Here is a 20,293-nt window from a genome sequence, read left to right as displayed (position 1 = left end):
GTAGCTACATATGGCAGATGGCAGCCACACTGAGTGCAGCCATGAAGGCTCTCTTCCCTCAGGGAAGTGAGGGCCTGAACACTTCTTTTCTGCTGTGAGGGAACAGCCTCTCTACCAACTGTTCTCCTCAGGCTCAAGGGTGGATGGGACAGTGCCTCTAGAGAGAGCAGGGGCTGCAAGCTGAGAGTGTCCACGTGAAGACCACGGTCTCCCAGTTGCTGTTTGGTGCCGGTGTCGTGGTATCCTCAGTTCAGCCAGGTGTGGACTCTCGTTCCACGGCCAGGAAGAATAAGGCACACGGACATCAGAGAGTGAATAAAGCAGAATGGGATTTATTAAGCAAAAGGAAAGCTCTCAGCAGAAAGGGGACATGAAAGCAGGTTGCCAGAAATGGGGCTGAGTTCTGGGTCTTTCATATGGCAAGAACAAGGAAGTCTTCTGTGGGCTCTGCCCAAATGGGAGGGGTAAAGTTCCCCACTAAGGGTGTTGTATCTGTGCATGCCTGGAGTTGACCACAGTGACTCCATCTTGGTTATTACCCATGAGTGCCCAAGCAAAACCGACAGCAGGTGGAAAGAGTGAAGCTAAGACCAAAATATTTATGTCATGTTAGTAACGTTATAAGGAGCTGGGTCAAGTTAAATGACATTTAGGTTGATTTATTACACCTGGGCCTAAGTGAGACAGTCTCTTCTGATCAACACCCTGGCATAAGAGGAAGTTCTTAACCACATTTCTTCCTGCTAGCTACATGGGTGGTGCAGGTGTGGTCCCGTGGGTGTTTTTCATCTCCCGAGACCTTCCCTCCCTATCTTCCTAACCAGCCTCTGCCTCCCTTCTCAGGGGTTCCTCTTCTTTTCAAATATCAGATGGTAAACAAGGAATGATGGGTCCACAGGAAGAGAGAGCACCATGTCTTCAGATCTCTTCACAGCCTTGCCCTCCAGAGTTTAGATGTGGAGGGAATAGATTAAAGGCAAACTTCTTGTTTTGCTCTTTATCTTTGGACCTAATTGCCAGGCTGTAACTGTATTTTTCTCCTGTGGTTTGGAGCACTGTGTGAGTTTAAGTACCAATCACATGCATCCACATACACCTGCACTTCTGTTCCCAGAAGGAAGGCCGTGAGTATGAATTGTCCAGGTCCTTGACATTTTGAACAAAAAAATTGAACAAAACACACAAAGGAATGAAAAACGGGAAGGGAACAGCAAAAGCAAGATTTTATTAAAGTGAGAAAGCACTCCACAGGGTGAGTGTGAGCCCCAGCAAGCCGCCCAAGGACTCCGTTACAATGTTTTCTGGGTTTTAAGTACTCCTTTTGAGGTTCCTATCAGCTACCCCTTATCTGAATGAAGGATTTGGTCCTTGGCTAATCAAAGGTTGAGGCGAATTGGTACCCCATGCAGATGAAGGCATGGTCTGTGCTTGGCCCACGGCCACTCCAAGGCACTCTCCTTTTCTATCAGAGAACTGGTACAAGGGGGAGGGTTGTAGCGACAGTCGCCTTCGATCCTTTGCTACTCGGGTGTAGATGAGGTTTTTCCTTTTGGTTTAGATGTAGGAAGTTCACGTTAACTGGCTTAAGTTCCCTGCTCCCAGACCTTGGTGTTTTTTCTTGTAGGAAGTCAGCACGAATTGGCCTTAAGTTCCCTGCCTCCAGACCCTATTCTCCTGCCTCACTTCTGTGTAACTCAATATCATCTTACAACAAATCTAACTTTAAATAAAGGAAAAAAGAAAATCAATACTTACAGGGTGCCAAGCATTTGCAGGTTATTTGTAATCAATCTGTCCTGAGATCCTGTCTTTAATGGGTGTATATATTACTAACTTATAACTGCATAACAATCCCGAAACATACTAGCTCAGGATTGAGCTGGTTAGAAATTTAGGCTGGGCTCAGCCAGGCCATTCTTCTGGGCTCAGTTTGGCTCCTTCAGGTGTGAGTGGTCAGATGCCGGTGAATTAGGTGGCTCTGCTTCTGGGAGTGAGCTGTCTGTAAACTGAGGCACTTTGGCTTTTCTCAGATGCTACTTTGTTCTCCAGAAAGCTAAAATGGGCTTGTTGTCATAGAGATGGAAGAATTCTGAAAAAGATAACAGAAACATTTAGGACCTTTAAACCTGGGCCCCAAACTGGGCCAGTGCAAATAAGAGAGGTTCAAGGTTTGGGAAACAGAATCTGTCCCTTGATAGGAACGACTATAAAAGCCATTTCCAAGGACATGAATACAATAAGAAATTTTTCAAATTGCTGTTTTGCAATCAATTTTATCATGACTTTTCTTGCAGATGTATCTTGTATAACTATCCCACAGCTACCAAGCAGCTGGCTGGGACTCAGGATCAACGTTGGCCTGATTCTGAAGCCCATGCACCTCCATAGACCACACTACTCAGCCAGGTTTCCTGGACTTTCAAGGGGCTGGAGTGACACTTCTGAAATAGGAGCAAGATTTTTTTGAGAATCTCATGCCATCCATCCATTACTCTTCACCATTGGAAATAATTCACTCCAGGGAATGGTTCTGAAGTCTCTTGGAAAAACTGTAAACAATTTGAGAAAATTGCTGGGCATTGGGTTTAGGAAATTAATGCCCAACATTACATTTTTAATTTATCATAGGAGAAATTTGAAAACACCTATAATGCACTAATCATACCTAAAAATTCTTTGTATTTTTTGTATTTGTTGACTATTTATGATTTTTAATATAGACAAAGTCAAATTACTGTTCCTGAATCAACTTTTGCTCTGCAGGCAAGTGACATAGCAATAGGGCTGCTGCTATTTTTTCCCAGTGCAATTTAGCCAACCAGCAGAGTATGCTTTGAAGAGACAAGAAGTTTTCTAAGACTCCACATTTAGGAGCAGCTATAGGGCAAGTGCCTAGAGCACACATAGAAATCACACACAACTAAGGCCGGGCGTGGTGGCTCATGCCTGTAATCCCAGCACTTTGGTAGGCCGAGGCAGGCGGATCACGAGGTCAGGAAATCAAGACCATGCTGGCTAACATGGTGAAACCCCGTCTCTACTAAAAATACAAAAAATTAGCCGGGCACGGTAGCAGGTGCCTGTAGTCCCAGCTACTCGGGAGGCTGAGGCAGGAGAATGGCATGAACCTGGAAGGTGGAGCTTGCAGTGAGCTGAGATCGAGCCACTGCACTCCAGAGCCTGGGCGAGAGTGAGACTCCGTCTCAAAAAAAAAAAACAAAAAGTTCCCAGAGATGGTGGTGGCCCTAGCTGCTTGGTCAGCCCTCCTGTTTCTCTGAGCAATTTCATCTTGACCCTTCTGGTGGCCCCAGCAATGAACTACAGCTACTTTCTGTGGTAGGTGGATAGGCTGGACTAGGGTAAAAATCTGTGACCCGTATTTAATAGGGGTATTCTCTGTTGTCAAAAGTCTCCTTTCTTTCCAGATGGCTGCATAAACGTGGAGTACTAACAAAGCATATTTGAGGGCATGGTGGCTCACGCCTGTAATCCCAGCACTTTGGGAGGCTGACTGGGTGGATCACTTAAGGTCAGGAGTTTGAGACCAGCCTGGCCAACATGGTGAAACCCCATCTCTACTAAAAACACAAAAATTTTTCAGGCGTGGTGGAGCGCACCTGTTAGTCCCAGCTACTCAGGAGGCTGAAGCAGGCAAATTGTGTGAACCCAGGAGGCGGAGGTTGCAGTGAGCCAAGATTGCGCCACTGCACTCCAGCCTGGGCGACATAGCAAGACAACGTCTCAAAAAAAAAAAAAAAAAAAAAAAAAAAAGCACATTTGAAGTCTGTATTAAATAGTAAATTTTTGGTTCTTTCTTAGTTCTAGGGGTTTGGTCAGAGCTGTGAGTTCTGACTGCTCGGCTGAGGTTCCTAGAGATAAATTTAAAGTTTTATAAACAAATAAAAACCTATTTGGGGAGCCAGTGTAAGATAATTGGTAGCATTTAGGCAAAACTGAGAAATAGGCACAAAGGAAACTAAACTAATAGAGTGAAATATTTAACTCAACAAATAAATTTGTATTTATAACAGTAATAAAGTCATAATGTACTATGTGAGTTTGCAGTAAATAATATTTAATTACATTACAGCATTTACTGACTACATGTATAGGTAAAAATTATGCTATAAATATTCTGAATTGCTAAAAGGGTGGTGAAGGACAGTTGAAAGGAAAGCTGTTCCCAAGTACGTCAGTATCGAAGGGCAATTCTAGAGTTTATATGGTTTAAATACAGGAAGTATTTCTCTTTTCTGTATATTTTATACGTTTTGCACACACATATATGACAACATTTAACAATTTTTGTTAAATTTTTATTAAGAATGTTTAAGATAATCATGTATTTTCTGTCTGAAGAGGGATTTTACTGTAATAAGTGTTATCTCTAGAGTCAAAGTTGCCTGTGTTGTGAGCAAGTCATTTTTCTCTATGGCTGTTTCTTTCTCTGTAAAATGAGGATAATACCTATGCTATTAATCTTCTGTGAAAATTAATTTTTTGGGGGGCGGGGGGGATGGAGTTTTGCTCTTGTCACCCAGGCTGGAGTGCAATGGCGTGATCTCGGCTCACTGCAATCTCCACCTCCCAGGTTCAAGTGATTCTCCTGCCTCAACCTCTTGAGTAGCTGGGATTACAGGCACCTGACACCACACCCAGCTAATTTTTATATTTTTAGTAGAGACGGGGTTTCACCATGTTGGCCAGGCTGGTCTCAAACTCCTGACCTCATGATCCACCTGCCTTGGGCTCCCAAAGTGCTGGGATTACAGGTGTGAGCCACCACACCTGGCTGAAAATAAAATTTATTAACACATATACAGTATTATGGTTAGCATTTGGTAGAAATCAACTATTACTAAAATATGTATATACTGAATTCCAATACATGCTTTAATACAGAAATATCTTCTCATCATGTGAGTTTTTCAACCAAGAAATTAATGTATTTTTCCAAAAATGTGGTATACACAAGGAAATACAATTCAACGTTAAAAGGGAGGAAATCTTTTCATTTGAAACAATGTGGATAAATCTGGAAGACACTATGCTAAGTGAAATAAGCCAGAGAGTAGAATGCTGGTTACCAGATGCTTGGGTATTTACAAGAAAGGGGCATCTGGAGACATGTCTATAAAATAACACATAGTTGCCTAGGAGGAATAAATTCAAGAAATCTATTGTACAGCATGGTGACTACAGTTAACAATAATGTATTTTTGGAAAATGCTAACACAGTCAATGTTATGAGCTCTTATCCCAAAAGTAATTATGTGTGGTGAAGTATTTGTTAAGCAGCTAGAATTAAGCTTTTGACAACGTATATATACTACAAAACACCATGTTCTACAGGATATTTTATCTGTCAATTAACAAATATATTTTAAAAATTACAGAATAATGTTGCAAATGATGAGTATCTTTGTCAAACAACTTGAGTATTATAAAAAATATATAGTTTTTGTGCTGTTTTTGTAATATAATAACCATAGAGGCTGGGCGCAGTGGCTCACGCCTGTAATTCCAGGACTTTGGGAGGCCGAGGTGGCAGGATCACAAGCTCAGGAGTTTGAGACCAGCCTGGCCATCATAGTCAAACCCCATCTCTACTAACAATATAAAAATTAGCCAGGCATGGTGGTGCACACCTGTAATCCCAGCTAATAAGGAGGCTGAGGCAGGAGAATCGCCTGAACCTGAGAGGCGGAGGTTGCAGTGAGCTGAGATCGCACCACTGCACTCCAGCTTGGCGACAGAGCGAGACTCCGTCTCAAAAATAAAATAAAGAAGAAAATAATCATAGGAACTCTAATATTTACTAGCATGGCTTAGACCCAGAACAATATATAATACAAGACAATACACTCTAGAGCTCTCACTTTTAAGCTTGAAGTACCTGGAATTTCTAGTGCTGATGGTAATCATACATATGTAAGACACTAAAAGGGCAAGTGATGCTAAAGGTCCCAAAATTGGCCACTTCGTGAACACAGTAAATGAATTTGCATCAAAAATCACTGAGAGGCTGGGCACAGTGGCTCACACCGGTAATCCCAGCACTTTGGGAGGCTGACGTGCATGGATCACGAGGACAGGAGCTCGAGACCAGCTGGCCAACAGAGTGAAACCCCATCTCTATCAAAAATACAAAAATTAGCTGGGTGTGGTGGTGGGCACCTGTAATCCCAGCTACTCGGGACGCTGAGGCAAGAGAATTTCTTGAACCCGGGAGGTGGAGGTTGCAATGAGCTGAGATTGTGCCACTGCACTCCAGCCTGGGCGACAGAGCAAGACTCCATCTCAAAAAAAAAAAAAAAAATCACTGAGAAACTGTTTGAATTCAACAGCTGCCATAATCTTCAAATTTTTTCCAGAGAAGGTGACCAAGGACTTGGATAAAGTTAGGTGAGTAAAAATGAAAACTGTAGCCCATGAAATGCATCCACTAAAACAAAAAATTATGAGAAATTCCTCAAGATTGTAATATGAATCTGGACAAAAAAGATCAGTGCAGATTTTGAATCTACAGAGATCATTCTATTGTTTTTCCACTATTTAACACTCACACTCAAAGATATAATATTCTGGCCAGGCACGGTGGCTCATACCTGTAATCCCAGTACTTTAGGAGGCCAAGGCAGGCAGATCATGAGGTCAAAAGATCGAGACCATCCTGGCCAACATGGTGAAACCCCATCTCTACTAAAAATATAAAAATTAACTGGGCGTGGTGGCAGGCGATTGTAGTCCCAGTTAACTCAGGAGGCTGAGGCAGGAGAATCACTTGAACCTGGGAGGCGGAGGTTGCAGTGAGCTGAGATTGCACCACTGCACTCCAGCCTGGTGACAGAGTGGGGCTCCATCTAAAATAAATAAATAAATAGAAGATTTTGTATGGAAAAATGTTTTGCTATGTCACAGAAAATTAAATGTAAAATTGTTCACTTACCATTGTCTCCTAAAAATTTTCTTCTTTTTTGTTGTTGTTGTTGTTGAGACGGAGTCTTACTCTGTTGGCAGGCTGCACTGCAGTGGCGCAACATCAGCTCACTGCAACCTCTGCATCCTGGGTTCAAGCGATTCTCCTGCCTCAGCTTCCTGAGTAGCTGGGACTACAGGCACATGCCACCACGCCCTGCTAATTTTTGTATTTTTAGTAGAGATGGGGTTTCACCATGTTTGCCAGGATGATCTTGCTCTCTTGACCTCATGACCCACCCATCTGGGCCTCCCACAGTGCTGGGATTACAGGTGTGAACCACCGCCACCTGGCCTAAAAATTTTATTTCTAAGATATATTTCCTCTTAAGAAATTTCAAAATTGTGATGTTTCTTCATATGGTGGTACAATATACAACCCACTTATATTAATGCTTTACTTATTCTAACTTTTGTTACATTTTACACACTTTGTGATAGAATCTCATACAATTTTTCTTTTACAAACACAGAAAAACAATGCCAACTGACTTAATCCTCTCACCTGTTGATAGTGAATTACTCTTATCTCAATTAAGTGATCTAAATGTTGCACTGATAACCTATAAATAACCTCAAACACCCCAGTTAAAAACAATTTACCACAGTAAAAAACTTGAAACTTATCATCAGAACCTAAAGTCCATGCGAAATTACGTGGAATGAAGAGAACAGTGACAAACTAGCCATAACGCAAAAATGAAGAAAGGCTCTGAGGCATACATAGCTGGGGATAAATCATAAAGATATCACAAAACTGAAGATAATTAGAAAATAAGAAAAGAAATCCTCTTTACATTCATAATGAGTTGGTTCTGCAGCCTGAGAACAGACGTCCTCTCTACATGCACAATTAATGCCATTTGTTCACCACAGATTATTTTCAATCTCTTACTTGGAGCTACAAACTAACTCCAGGAATATTTATGGCTAATTATGAAGCATCTATTACACAACCAGAACTTTGTTTGTTCACTACAATAATAGATCAAAACATCCCCATGACTGACAAAGTTTTCCAAGTACTTACCTGAACAAATTGGCAAAATAAACTCATTTATGTCAATTATAAAAACCGAAAGGAACAATAACTAAAGAAAACAGTTTATATAGGGTTCTTAAATTAAAACAACAAAATGAAATGTTCCAACTAAAATAACTTAATACGTATATTATGAAATTACATCTAAAAATTTTACATTCGCTACATTTTATAAAAATCATTCTTATAATTTCTGACCAGCTCACATAATAAACACTTCATGAAGTGAAAACAAAAAAGAGAATCAAAGAAATTATAGCTCTAGCATGAGCACCAGACAAATAAAAACAAGCAGTTTGTATGGGGAGATTCTCAACAACAATCCATTAGATTTTAGAGTAATTAAATAAAAAGAGGAAAATATAGAATGTTTCAGGCTTCTAGATTTCCAGTAAATTATCCATGGTATTAACATAATCTTCTTTGTTCTAATATTGCTATTTTCTTTGGAAAATAGGTACAAACTCACATAAACACAATTGCTTGCTCTATAATTTTCTTACACCTAAGGTTTATCTTTACAGCAACACATTTACATACTTAACTTCATGTAAATGAAACTAAAGTTTGTATAAGTTTGCAGGAAAAGATGCCACATGTTCAAAGATAAATGTAAAACATTTTTTAAAAGTATTCAGGATGCATAAATGTATGAATTATAATTATACTGATATAATACTACAATCATAATTGTACATTTAGAAATAATTAAAGTGTATAATTGGATTGTGTGTAATACAAAGGATGAATGCTTGAGGTGATGAATAACTCATTTACTCTGGTATATTACATGTTGTATGCCTGTATAAGAAAATAACCCATATACGCCATAGATAAATATGCATACTATGTACCCACAAAAATTTCGGAAAATAACAAGAGTGAAAATGCAACATATGGGAATGATATTCTTCAATGTATTTGCTATTTAAAGCCACTGGAAAAAGAGAATACTAAAAATGTCATTCAACTATGTTAACATTGTTACCATCTTTTACCTACACCATTGAGTAAGGTGGGATAGGTTTAAGTTGGTGGCATAATGACACTTCATTCAAGCAACAATTATTTCAACACATTAAAAATTTTGTTTAGTTAAAAAATTATGTTCCCACATGATCTTAAAATAATTTTAAAATTTACTGTATTTTATTACATAAATGTATAATTGGTAAAACAATTTACTAAAACAGATTTTCTCTCACTATAATGCAGAAGAATATTACTCTGAACACCTACCTCAAGCATCACTCAATATTGTCAACTACAAAAAAGCCTCTCTGCTAGATTTTCATCATGGATCTTTCATTTCTGTCCTCACTCTTTCTTGTAAAAATTCATGAATAATGCCCACCTAATGAAAAAGAATCTCTCTTATCTCTGATGCAGCAACAATTCATCACATGCTTTCACATAAACAGGAATGTTGAAACAGTATGAAATAATTTGAGTTGAATTAACTATTATATGCTTTTCAAAAAATCTATAATTTTTTCAAGTGAAAAAATATACTTTAAATGTAGTATCTCTTCAAAAATCTTCTTTTCAACTTATATACAAAGAAATTCTCTAATAGGTTCAACTTTGGATTTTTTTATACTTAATACTCTGATTTACTGCAGTGTCTGAAGTGTTAGTTCCTTAGTTATTTCTACTGTAAATCCTCTGATGTTTACATACTCTTCTTTTTAGACTAAATATTTCTTCACATTTACTGCATCTACAAAATATTTTCTAGTGTAAACTGTTTTTTAAGCTGCAGTTTTTGAACAAATGTTTTTCCACATTTATTACATTTGTAGGATTTCTCTCCAATATAAATTTTCTGATGTTCAAGAAAGTCTCCTTCAGTGTTTTCCCCTATTATAAAATGTGTACAACAAAATCCATGAGAGAAGTACAGGTACTACAACCCTCTTTATATTTGTATTGTTTGTCTTAAGAATATTCTTCTTCACTTTAAAGGCCTATATTTTCTGAAGTCTTTCAACAGAAATTACATTTATAATGTTTTCATTAAGTATGAACATTGCTAGTTAGTAAAATGTGATATGACTTTTCTATATTTTTTATATTTCTACAACTTTTCTCGAATATAAAGGATATCATGTGCAAAAAGATGAGCATTGGTAAAAATTCTGCCACATTTTTTGCATTTCCAGGGATTTCTTCAGTAGGAATTATATATATACAGTAAGATGTGACAAGCATTTGAAGGCTTTGCCACATTTTTCATATTTTTGTGGCTTCTCACCAATATCATTTCTCTTATATTTAGAATAGATTGAGTGTGGTTGCAAGCTTTGTCACACTTTTCACGTTTGCAGTTTCTCTTCAGTGTGAATTATCTTATGATTAGAAAAGACTGAGGAAGATTTTAAAACTGCCACATTCTTCACATTTGTAAGACTTTCCTCCAGTATGAGTTCTCATATGTTTAAGAAGCCTGGAGTATGGCTTAAAGCTTTTGTCACATCCTTTACATTTCTATGGTTTTATATCTAGGATGAATTTTCTTATATTCATCTTTCATATCTTCTCAATGTAAGTTTGTGGAATGAATCTTCTACGCTCAAATATGAATTTTCATAAAGGTTTGTGGATGGTCTGAAGGCTCTGCCACGTTTTTCACGTTTGTAGCATTTTTTTCCCCAGAATGAATTATCTTGTGTACAGCAAGGGTTGAGAACCTATTAATGGCTTTGCCACATTCTTTACATGTGTAGGGTTTCTCTCTGGTATAAATTCTCTTATGTTTAACAAAGTTTGAGGATGTGGTAAAGACTGTGCCACATTCTTCACATGTGAAGCATTTTGCTCCAGCATGAATTCACTTACGTTCATTAAGGGTTGAGGACCATTTAAAGGCTTTGCCACACTGTTCACATGTGAAGTTTCTCTCCAGCATGAATTATATTTATTAAGCACTGAGGACCAATTAAATGCTTTGCCACATTCTGCCACATGTGTAGGGCTTCCCTCCAGCATGATTTTTCTTATGTTTATTCATCGGTGAGGGCTGTTTAAAGGTTGTGTTACATTCTTTACATTTGCAGGGTTTATCTCCAGTAATAATTTTCTTCTGCTCCTTCAGGTTTGTGGACCATTCACAGGCTTTGCCACATTCTTCACATTTGTACAGTTTCTCTCCGGTATGAATTCTCTTATGTTTATCAAGGTTTGAGAATGAGGTAAAGAACTTTGCCACGTTCTTCACATTTCCAGGGTTTCTCTACAGTATAAATTTTCTCATGTTCATTAAGGTTTGTGGATCATCCAAAGGTTTGCCACATTCTTTAAATTTGTAGGATTTCTCTCAAGTATGAATTTTCTTATGTTTATTCAGGTGTGAGAACCGTTTAAAGGCTTTGTCACAATCTTTACATTTGTAGGGTTTATCTACAGTATGAATTTTCTTATGTTGACTCAGGAGCGAAAATTGTTTAAAGGCTTTGTCACATTCTTTACATTTGTAGGGTTTATCTGCACTATGAATTTTCTTATGTTGACTCCGATCTGTGGACCGTCTAAAGGCTTTGCCACATTCTTCACATTTGTAGGGTTTCTCTCCAGTATGAATTTTTTTATGTTCATTCAGGACCCTGGACCGTCCAAAGGCTTTGCCACATTCATCACATTTGTAAGGCCGCTCTCCAGTATGAACTTTCTTATGTTCATTCAGTTTTGAGGACTGTCTAAAAGCTTTGCCACATTCTTCACATGTGTAGGGTTTCTCTCCAGTATGAATTCTCTTATGTTTAGTAAGGGTTGTGGACCTATTAAAGGCTTTGCCACATTCTTCACATTTGTAGGGTTTCTCTCCAGTATGAATTCGCTTATGTTTGGCAAAGTTTGAGGATGAGGTAAAGATTTTCCTACATTCTTCACATGTGATGGGTTTCTCTCCAGCATGAATTCTCTTATGTTTAGTAAGGGTTGTGAACCTATTAAAGGCTTTGCCACATTCTTCACATTTATAGGGTTTCTCTCCAGTATGAATTATTTTATGCTTAGCAAAGTGTGAGGATGTGGTAAAGATGCTGCCACATTCTTCACAAGTAAAAGGTTTCTCTCCAGTATGAATTCTCTTATGTTCATTAAATATTAAAGACCATTTAAAGGCTTTGCCACATTCTTCACAAGTGTAGGGTTTCTCTCCAGCATGAATTACCTTATGTTGAGTTAGGTGTGAAAACTTCTGAAATGATTTGCCACATTCTTTAAAGTGTTTCTCTCCAGTATGTCTTGTCTTACGTTTGTTTGAATTTGAAAATTTACTAACAACTTTGACACTTGCTTTACACTGAAATATTTTGCTCTGGGTAGTTGACAAGCATTCATTAAATTCATTATAACCTCCTTTCTGCAACCTACACTCATTCAAACTTTTACAGCCTTTTCTTAATTGTAAATTATCATGTCCACATTTCTCATATCTTCTCAGTATAAGTTTGTGGAATGAATCTTCTATGCCCTGCACTGGCCAATGGTCTTGGGTGGAATGAGAACACACAGCTGAAAGAAATAAAAATTACAAATTATCCCACTTAGTAGATTCATATAAATATACTTTACAAATCTTATGAAATTATTCAAAATACATTAGTAAGATGGCATAACAAAATCCCACAGGCCATAACGTCTTCACAGACATATACATGTAGCAAACATATACTAACAAAGACACCTTTCTGTGAAATCTATAAATGAGTTAATTGTATGCAATGCCTCAGGTAAGCAAAATGCCAAGAGCCACATAGAACAGGAAGGAATGTTTGTTACATTTACCCACCAACAGCTCTTCCTCCTCCCCAATATAGCACTGTGCCATTAGGAGTGAAGTATCAACTCCTGGCTTCTTCCTTTAAAGAGAAGAAAAATACTGATACACATATCCTTACTTCTGGCTTTTGAGTGTCTTTACAAAACCTGGTTTCTGTCTCCAATACCACAGAGTGCTGATAGAAATGGTGATACACTTTGGGAGGACAGATTGGGTCTGCTGAAAGCAAATGTAAGTGTTTCAGGAGCAGACTGCAGTGCTAAATACAGGCAACAGGTAGAACAAGTGATTAGAGACTGTTAAGAAGAAACATGAACAAACCCTTTTAACTGAAAAATAAACACAAAATTCCAGAGAGGACACATCCTTAGAACATGTATGAGAGGTTACCATAATCTCTATCGAGGACAATTGGTTTCAGGCTATGTCAGGAAAAAGCTGCATTGTAAAGATTGTTACAAATAGCTTTTTGTTAATGTACAAATAACAACCAAACATTACAATGTATACAAAATATTAGAACAACACGGTCCAACAATTTAAAAATTTTCAGAAAAGGGAACGGGCATGGTGGCTCACACCTGTAATCCCAGCACTTTGGGAGGCTGAGGCGGGTGGATCACGAGGTCAGGAGATAGAGACCATCTTGGCTAACATGGTGAAACACCGTTCCTACTAAAAATACAAAAAAGTTAGCCAGACGTGGTGATGGGTGCCTGTAGTCCTAGCTATGCGGGAGGCTGAGGCAGGAGAATGGCGTAAACACAGGAGGCAAAGCTTGCAGTGAGCTGAGATCACGCCACTGCACTCCAGCCTGGGAGACAGAGCGAGACTGACACACACACACACACACACACACACACACACACACACACACACACATTATCACAAAAGGCGAGGCATGGTGGCTCATGCCTATAATCCCAGCACTTTGCGAGGCCGAGGTGGGCAGATCACGAGGTCAAGAGATCGAAAACATCCTGGCCCAAATGGTGAAACTCTGTCTCTACTAAAACTACAAAAATGTGCTGGGCATGGTGGCACATGCCTGTAGTCCCAGCTACTCGGAAGACTGAGGCAGGAGAATTGCTTGAACCCGGGAGGTGGAGGTTGCAGTGAGCCAAGATTGCACCATTGCACTCCAGCCTAGGTGACAGAATGAGACTCCATCTCAAAAAAAAAAAAAAAAAAAAAAAAAAAAAAATTCCAGAACAAAAATTAAAAATGAAGATGTACAAAGTTTTAAAATTTGACCTGAATAAAACTCAATGAGCTAAATGGTAACAAAACTAAATATAATTAAAATATATATATATATAAATGAAAACATTAAAAATATAAAAAACATGGAGGTGAAAAATACAAAAATAATGCCTGAGAAATTTTCAAAAGTAAAAAAAAGATGTGGCCAGGCATGGTGGCTCATGCCTGTAATCCCAGCACTTTGAGAGGCCGAGGCTGGTGGATCACGAGGTCAGGAGAGTGAGACCATCCTGGCTAACATGGTGAAACCCTGTCTCTACTAAAAATACAAAAAAAATTAGCTGGGCGTGGTGGTGGGCACCTGTAGTCCCAGCTATGCGCGAGGCTGAGGCAGGAGAATGGTGTGAACCTGGGAGGCGGAGCTTGCAGTGAGCCGAGATTGTGCCACTGCATTCCAGCCTGGGCAACAGAGCAAGACTTTCATTTCAAAAAAAAAAGAAAGAGCTCAACAAACTTCAACTAGGATATACAAAGAGATTTACAACAAAGCACATAATAAGCAAAGTTTTAAAAGTCAAAGGCAAAAATGGAATCTTAGAAGCAGCAAGATAAAAGTGATGTGTGATTTGTAAGTGTGCTCTTATAAGATAACAAGTGAATCTGTCAACATTTTTTCAGACAAGAGAAAGTTATATAGTTAATGTGCTGAAGGAAAAATAGCTTCTAAGTAGGAATAATATAACCAGTAAAACAGTCCTAAAAATGAAGAAAAAGTAAAGGCCTTTCAAGATAACCAAATGCTGAAAAGTATATTAGCACAACACCTGCCTTATAAAAAAAAATGCTGAACTATCTTCCATTGAAAATAACAGGATGCAAGAAAAAAATATGATTATATGAAAATACATAACTTTCTGAAAAACATATGCACAAACACAAATATAAAGTTCTGTATCATTATAATAGTGCAAAAAAGTTTTTCTCTAAAATTTAAAGGATAAAAGCATAAAAATGATTATAAATTATTCATCATAATCTGGTAATAAATATACAGCATAAAAATATGATTAGTGACATCAATAAAAACATTGAGGGCAGATGTAATGAGGAAGAATTTTCAAATGCAATTCAAGTTACATTTTTAAGAGTTTAAAATACATTATTTTGGCCGGGCCCAGTGGCTCATGCCTGTGATCCCAGCACTTTGAGTGGCTGAGGCAGGTGGATCACGAGGTCAGGAGATCGAGATCATCCTGGCTAACATGGTGAAACCCCGTCTCTACTAAAAATACAAAAATTAGCTGGGCATGGTGGCGTATGCCTGTAGTCCCAGCTACTCAGGAGGCTGAGGCAGGAGAATCGCTTGAACCTGAGAGGCAGAAGTTGCAGTGAGCTGAGATCATGCCATTGCACTCCAGCCTGGGCGACACAGTGAGACTCCCTCTCAAAAAAAAAAAAAAAAAAAAAAAAAAAAAAAAAATATATATATATATATATATATATATCTTTAACAAATTTTTCAGAATTCCCAAGATACCACAAAGGTATAGATACACAAAAGTATAAGAAGTAAAGTCCTATCAACACAAAAATCTAAAAGACAAACAGGAAGACAGAAAAAGAAAATAAGGGACAGAGATAAAATAATCCAGTAAAACAATTTATAAAACAGGTAAGCCTTTCTATTTCAGCAAATTATTCAAATATTTATGAAGTAAACTTTCCATTCAAAATACATGCACCAAATAAAGGGACTGATTGCAAAAATTAAAAAACAAGATCCAACTTGTTTTTCTATAAGAGTCACTTGAGGTCTAATGATTAAAAGAGACTGAAAAAGGCAAGATGAAAGAAGACATTTCATGGAAATGACCAAATAAGAGGAGAACAGGTCCAAGTTATATAACACAAAGTACATCTTAAGTCAAAAACTCTATTTCATAAAATATACTTTAACTAAAAGCTCATAAGGGGCAAAGGAAGACATTAAACAATAATAAACAAGTTCATTTACTTAGAACCCATGATAAATATGTGTATACATATATTAATGTGTGTGTGTGAGTGTGTGTGTGTGTATGTTACACTGGGGTTCAAAATATACAAAGCAAATACTGACAGAATTAAAGCAAGATATGGGGAGCAATGTAATTGTAGTAGGATATTTCAATACCCCAATTTCTATAATGAATAATGAAACAAGACAGAATATTCATATGGGAATAGAAGACTTGAAAGCAGTATAAAACAATTTTGCCTAAAAAGAAGATGTCTAAATTCCTTAATGCAATCTCCAGATTAAATGCAATCCTTGTCAAATTTCTAATTAAATTATTCCAGAAAAAGAAACAGCAACCCCCAAATTATATGGAATTTCAAGAAACAATGAAGTACTCAACAATCTTCAAAAAGAGTAACAATGTCAGAAACACTACAGTTCTTGATTTCAAAAAACATACAAAGCTAAAGAATTAAAACAATTTGGTATGAGTATGAAGGTGAACACCTAAATCAATAAAATCCAGCAAAAATATGAACTCTCACACATATGGTCACATAAAGAGTAATTTGGACACTCACAATTATTGTAGCATTGTTACTGAAAGCAAATAAATGAAAGTAATGAAAATTTCTCTCACCAAATCAATGGATAAATATAATTTGAAATATTAAAATAATGAAACATTGGCCAATTGGCCAGGCATGGTGGCTCATGCCTGTAATCCCAGCAGTTTGGGAGGCCGAGACAGGTGGATCGCTTGAGGTCAGGCGTTCAAGATCAGCTTGACCAATGTGGTGAAACCCTGTCTCTACTAAAAATACAAAAATTAGATGGGCGTGGTGGTGCATGCCTGTAATCCCAGCTACTTGGGCGGTTGAGGCACAAGAATTGCTTGAACCTGGGAGGTGGAGGTTGCAGTGAGCTGAGATGGTGCCACTGCACTTACATTCTGACCAGGTGACAGAGCAAGACTCTGTCTCAAAAAAAAAAAAAAAACCTTTAAAAAAAAATTAAACATTACCGTTTATAAAAAGCAAAAAGTATCTTAATATGTATAATAAAGATAAATGTTGATGGCACTGTGTAACACAAAATAAGTCAGCCATGAAGAGACAAAAATTGCATGAGTCAACTTACATGACATATATAAAGCAGTCTGACTCCAAAATAGAAAACAGAATTGTTTTTGTAAAGGGCCAGAAAACAGAAAAAGTAGGTAGTTGTTTAATGTGTATGAGTGTTAGCCTTGCAAGATAAACATATTCCAGATAGAGTGCATAACAATATCGATATAATATGACTAAGGTAAATACTTAAAAGTATTTATGGCACATGTATACCTATGTAACAAAATCTGGATGTTCTGCACATGTACCCCAGAACTTAAATTATGATAACAAACTTTGGAAAAAAACAGTATTTAAGATAAGTTTTGGCTGGGCGCGGTGTAATCTCAGCATGTTGGGAGGCCGAGGCGGGCAGATCATGAGGTCAGGAGATCAAGACTAGCCTGGCCAATATGGTGAAACCCCGTCTCTACAAAAAATACAAAAATTAGTTGGGTGCGGTGGTGCGCACCTGTAATCCCAGCTACTCAGGAGGCTGAGGCAGAAGAATCGCTTGAACCTGGGAGGCAGAGGTTGCAGTGAACTGACATCGCACCACTGCACTCCAGCCTGGGTGACAGTGAGGCTCCACATCAAAAAAAAAAAAAAAGATTGTAAAGTTTATGTGTTTTTGACAATTAAAAATAGTATCTAAAATCTGAGATACAGATATGACAGTTTTTGAACTTATCTTCAAGTCGCAAAAGTGTTTCTCCCACACACAAATATAGATTTACAAATAAATAGAGAGTAAAATTAGGAGGATTTCAATGACTATTCAAAACCACCATTGAACACACACAAACAGAACAAGTAAACAACTCATAAACAATACAAAACCAATACACATACAGATAAACATAGACTCATATTGGAAATAGACATATCAGTGATCCATATTTGACTTGTGCTCCAGTCTTACAGTGTACACAGTTGAATGCTGTCACACACAATTATAATATAAAATAAAAACATACTTGTCTTGTTCCAGATCTCAAAAAAAAAAAGATTTCTGCTCTTTCCTATCCAGTATGATATCAGCTATTAATCTGTCATATAGGGTCTTTACTGTATTGAGGTACATATGATCTATACCTAATTCGTTGAGTTTCTCAAATCACAAAGCCATGTTCAATTTTGCCAGTGTTGCTTCTGCATCCACCAGTTGGCCAGGTTCAGTGGCTCACGCCTGTAATCCTAGCATTTTGGGAGGCTGAAGCAGGAGGATTACCTGAGGTCTGGAGCTCAAGATCAGCCTGGTCAACATGGCGAAACCCTGTCTCTCATAAAAATACAAAAATTAACCAGGTGCAGTCCAGCTACTCCCAGTTACTCAGGAGGCTGAGGCAGGAGAATTGCTTGAACCTAGGAGGCAGAGGTTGTGGTGAGCCAAGATCGCACCAGTGTGCTCCAGTCTGAGCGACAAAGCAGGGCTCCATCCCAAATTAAATAAATAAAATAAAATATGTCTAGCAGCAAACCGAATTGAAAAGGTGAACACTCTCTACACTGATAATTATAAAACATTGATAATGCTGGGTGTAGTGGCTCATGCCTGTAATCCTAGCACTTTGGTAGGCCAAGGTGGGCAGATCACGAGGTCAGTAGTTCGAGAGCAGCCTGACCAACATGGTGAAACCCTGTCACTACTAAAAATACAAAAATTAGTGGGGCGTGGTGGCACACGCCTGTCATCCCAGCTACTCAGGAGGTTGAGACAGGAGAATCATTTGAACCCAGGAGGCAGAGGTTGTGGTGCACCGATATTGTGCCATTGCACTCCAGCCTGGGCAACAGGGCAAGACTTCGTCTCAAAAAGCAAACAACAACAAAATTGATAAAAAACTGAAAAAGACATAAAAATTGAAAGATATTTTTCCTCATGAATTGAAAAAACATTACAAAAGTGGCCATACTACCCAAGGTGATCTACAGATTCAATGCCATCTCTATCAAAATACCAAAGACTTTTTTCACAGAAATGGAATAAACAAGCTTAAAATTAACCAGGAACAACCAAAGACCCCCAAATAGCAAAGGTAATCCTGGGCAAAAAGAATCAAGCTGGAGGCATTACACTACCTGACTCCGAAATATGCTATAAAGCTATAATAAGCAAAACAACATGATACTGGCATAAAAACAGACAGATCAAACTATCCAGTGAGCCCAGTAATAAATTCATGAAACTAGAGGCAAGTGATTTTCAACAAAGATGTCAAGAACACACATTTGGAAAAAGACAGTCTTTTCAATAATTGGTGCTAGGAAAATTGATTATCTACATGATAATCAAAAAATGAAACTAGGCCCCTAGCTCTTACGGTATAAAAAACTCAATCGCAAATAAAGATTTAAATGTGAAACCCAAACCTATAAAGCTATTTGGGTAAATATAGAGGAATGCTTTACCACATATTACAGAGCAAATAATTTTTAAGTAAGACCTCAAAAGCACAGGCAAAAGAAGTAACATTATGCAAATGGGATTACAACAAACTAAAAATGTTTTACACAGCAAAGAAAACATTAACAAAGTGAAGAGATAATCTACAGAATGAAAGAAAATATTTGTGAAATATACACAACAAAAGATAAACTTATAGAATATTTAACAAACTTAACAACAAAAATTAACACACAATTTAAAAATAGAGCAGAGACCTCCCGTTCCAAGATGGCTGAATAGGAACGGCTCTGGTTTGCAACTCACAGCATGACTGACATAGAAGACGGGTGATTTCTCCACTTCCAACTGAGGTACCTGGTTCATCTCATTGGGACTGGTTGGACAGTGGGTGCAGTGCAGCCCACTGAGGGCAAGCCGAAACAGGGTGGGGCATCGCCTCACCTGGGAAGCACAAGGGGTTGGGGGATTTCCCTCTCCTAGCCAAGGGAAGCTGTGACAGACTGTATCTGGAAAATCGGGATCTCCTGCCCAAATACTGTGTTTTTCCAATGGTCTTAGCAAACGGCACACCAGGAGATTATATCCCATGCCTGGCTTGCCAGGTCCCACACCCACAGAGCCTTGCTCACTGCTAGCGCAGCAGTCTGAGATTGACCTGCCAGGCAGCAGCCTGGCAGGGGGAGGAGCGTCCACCATTGCTGAGGCTTGAGTAAGTAAACAAAGCAGCCAGGGAAGCTTGAACTGGGCGAAGCCCACTGCATCTCAACAA

The 20,293-nt window shown here is 38.2% G+C and overlaps 1 protein-coding gene across 7 annotated transcripts in view; it reads right to left on the bottom strand.

Moving 5' to 3' along the window:
• Window positions 1-1,205: 1,205 nt before the first annotated feature.
• Window positions 1,206-20,293, bottom strand: part of ZNF141 (zinc finger protein 141) — a 46,542-nt gene continuing 27,454 nt past the window's right edge. For 3 of the 7 annotated variants that reach the window (XM_019025368.3, XM_019025365.4, XM_055384249.2), the window contains exon 4: window positions 1,206-12,535. In XM_019025368.3, the coding sequence (XP_018880913.3) occupies window positions 11,337-12,535 (1,199 nt within the window). In that variant the 3' untranslated portion in view covers window positions 1,206-11,336. The remainder of the gene's footprint in view (window positions 12,536-20,293) is intronic. The other 4 variants (XR_008678870.2, XR_008678869.2, XR_008678871.2 and 1 more) reach the window with 4 other exon arrangements.

This window comes from Gorilla gorilla, chromosome 3 (assembly GCF_029281585.2).
Source record: "Gorilla gorilla gorilla isolate KB3781 chromosome 3, NHGRI_mGorGor1-v2.1_pri, whole genome shotgun sequence".
Lineage (NCBI taxonomy): Eukaryota > Metazoa > Chordata > Mammalia > Primates > Hominidae > Gorilla > Gorilla gorilla.
Note: the sequence above shows the minus strand (reverse complement) of the source record. Positions and strands in the feature narration are given on the sequence as shown.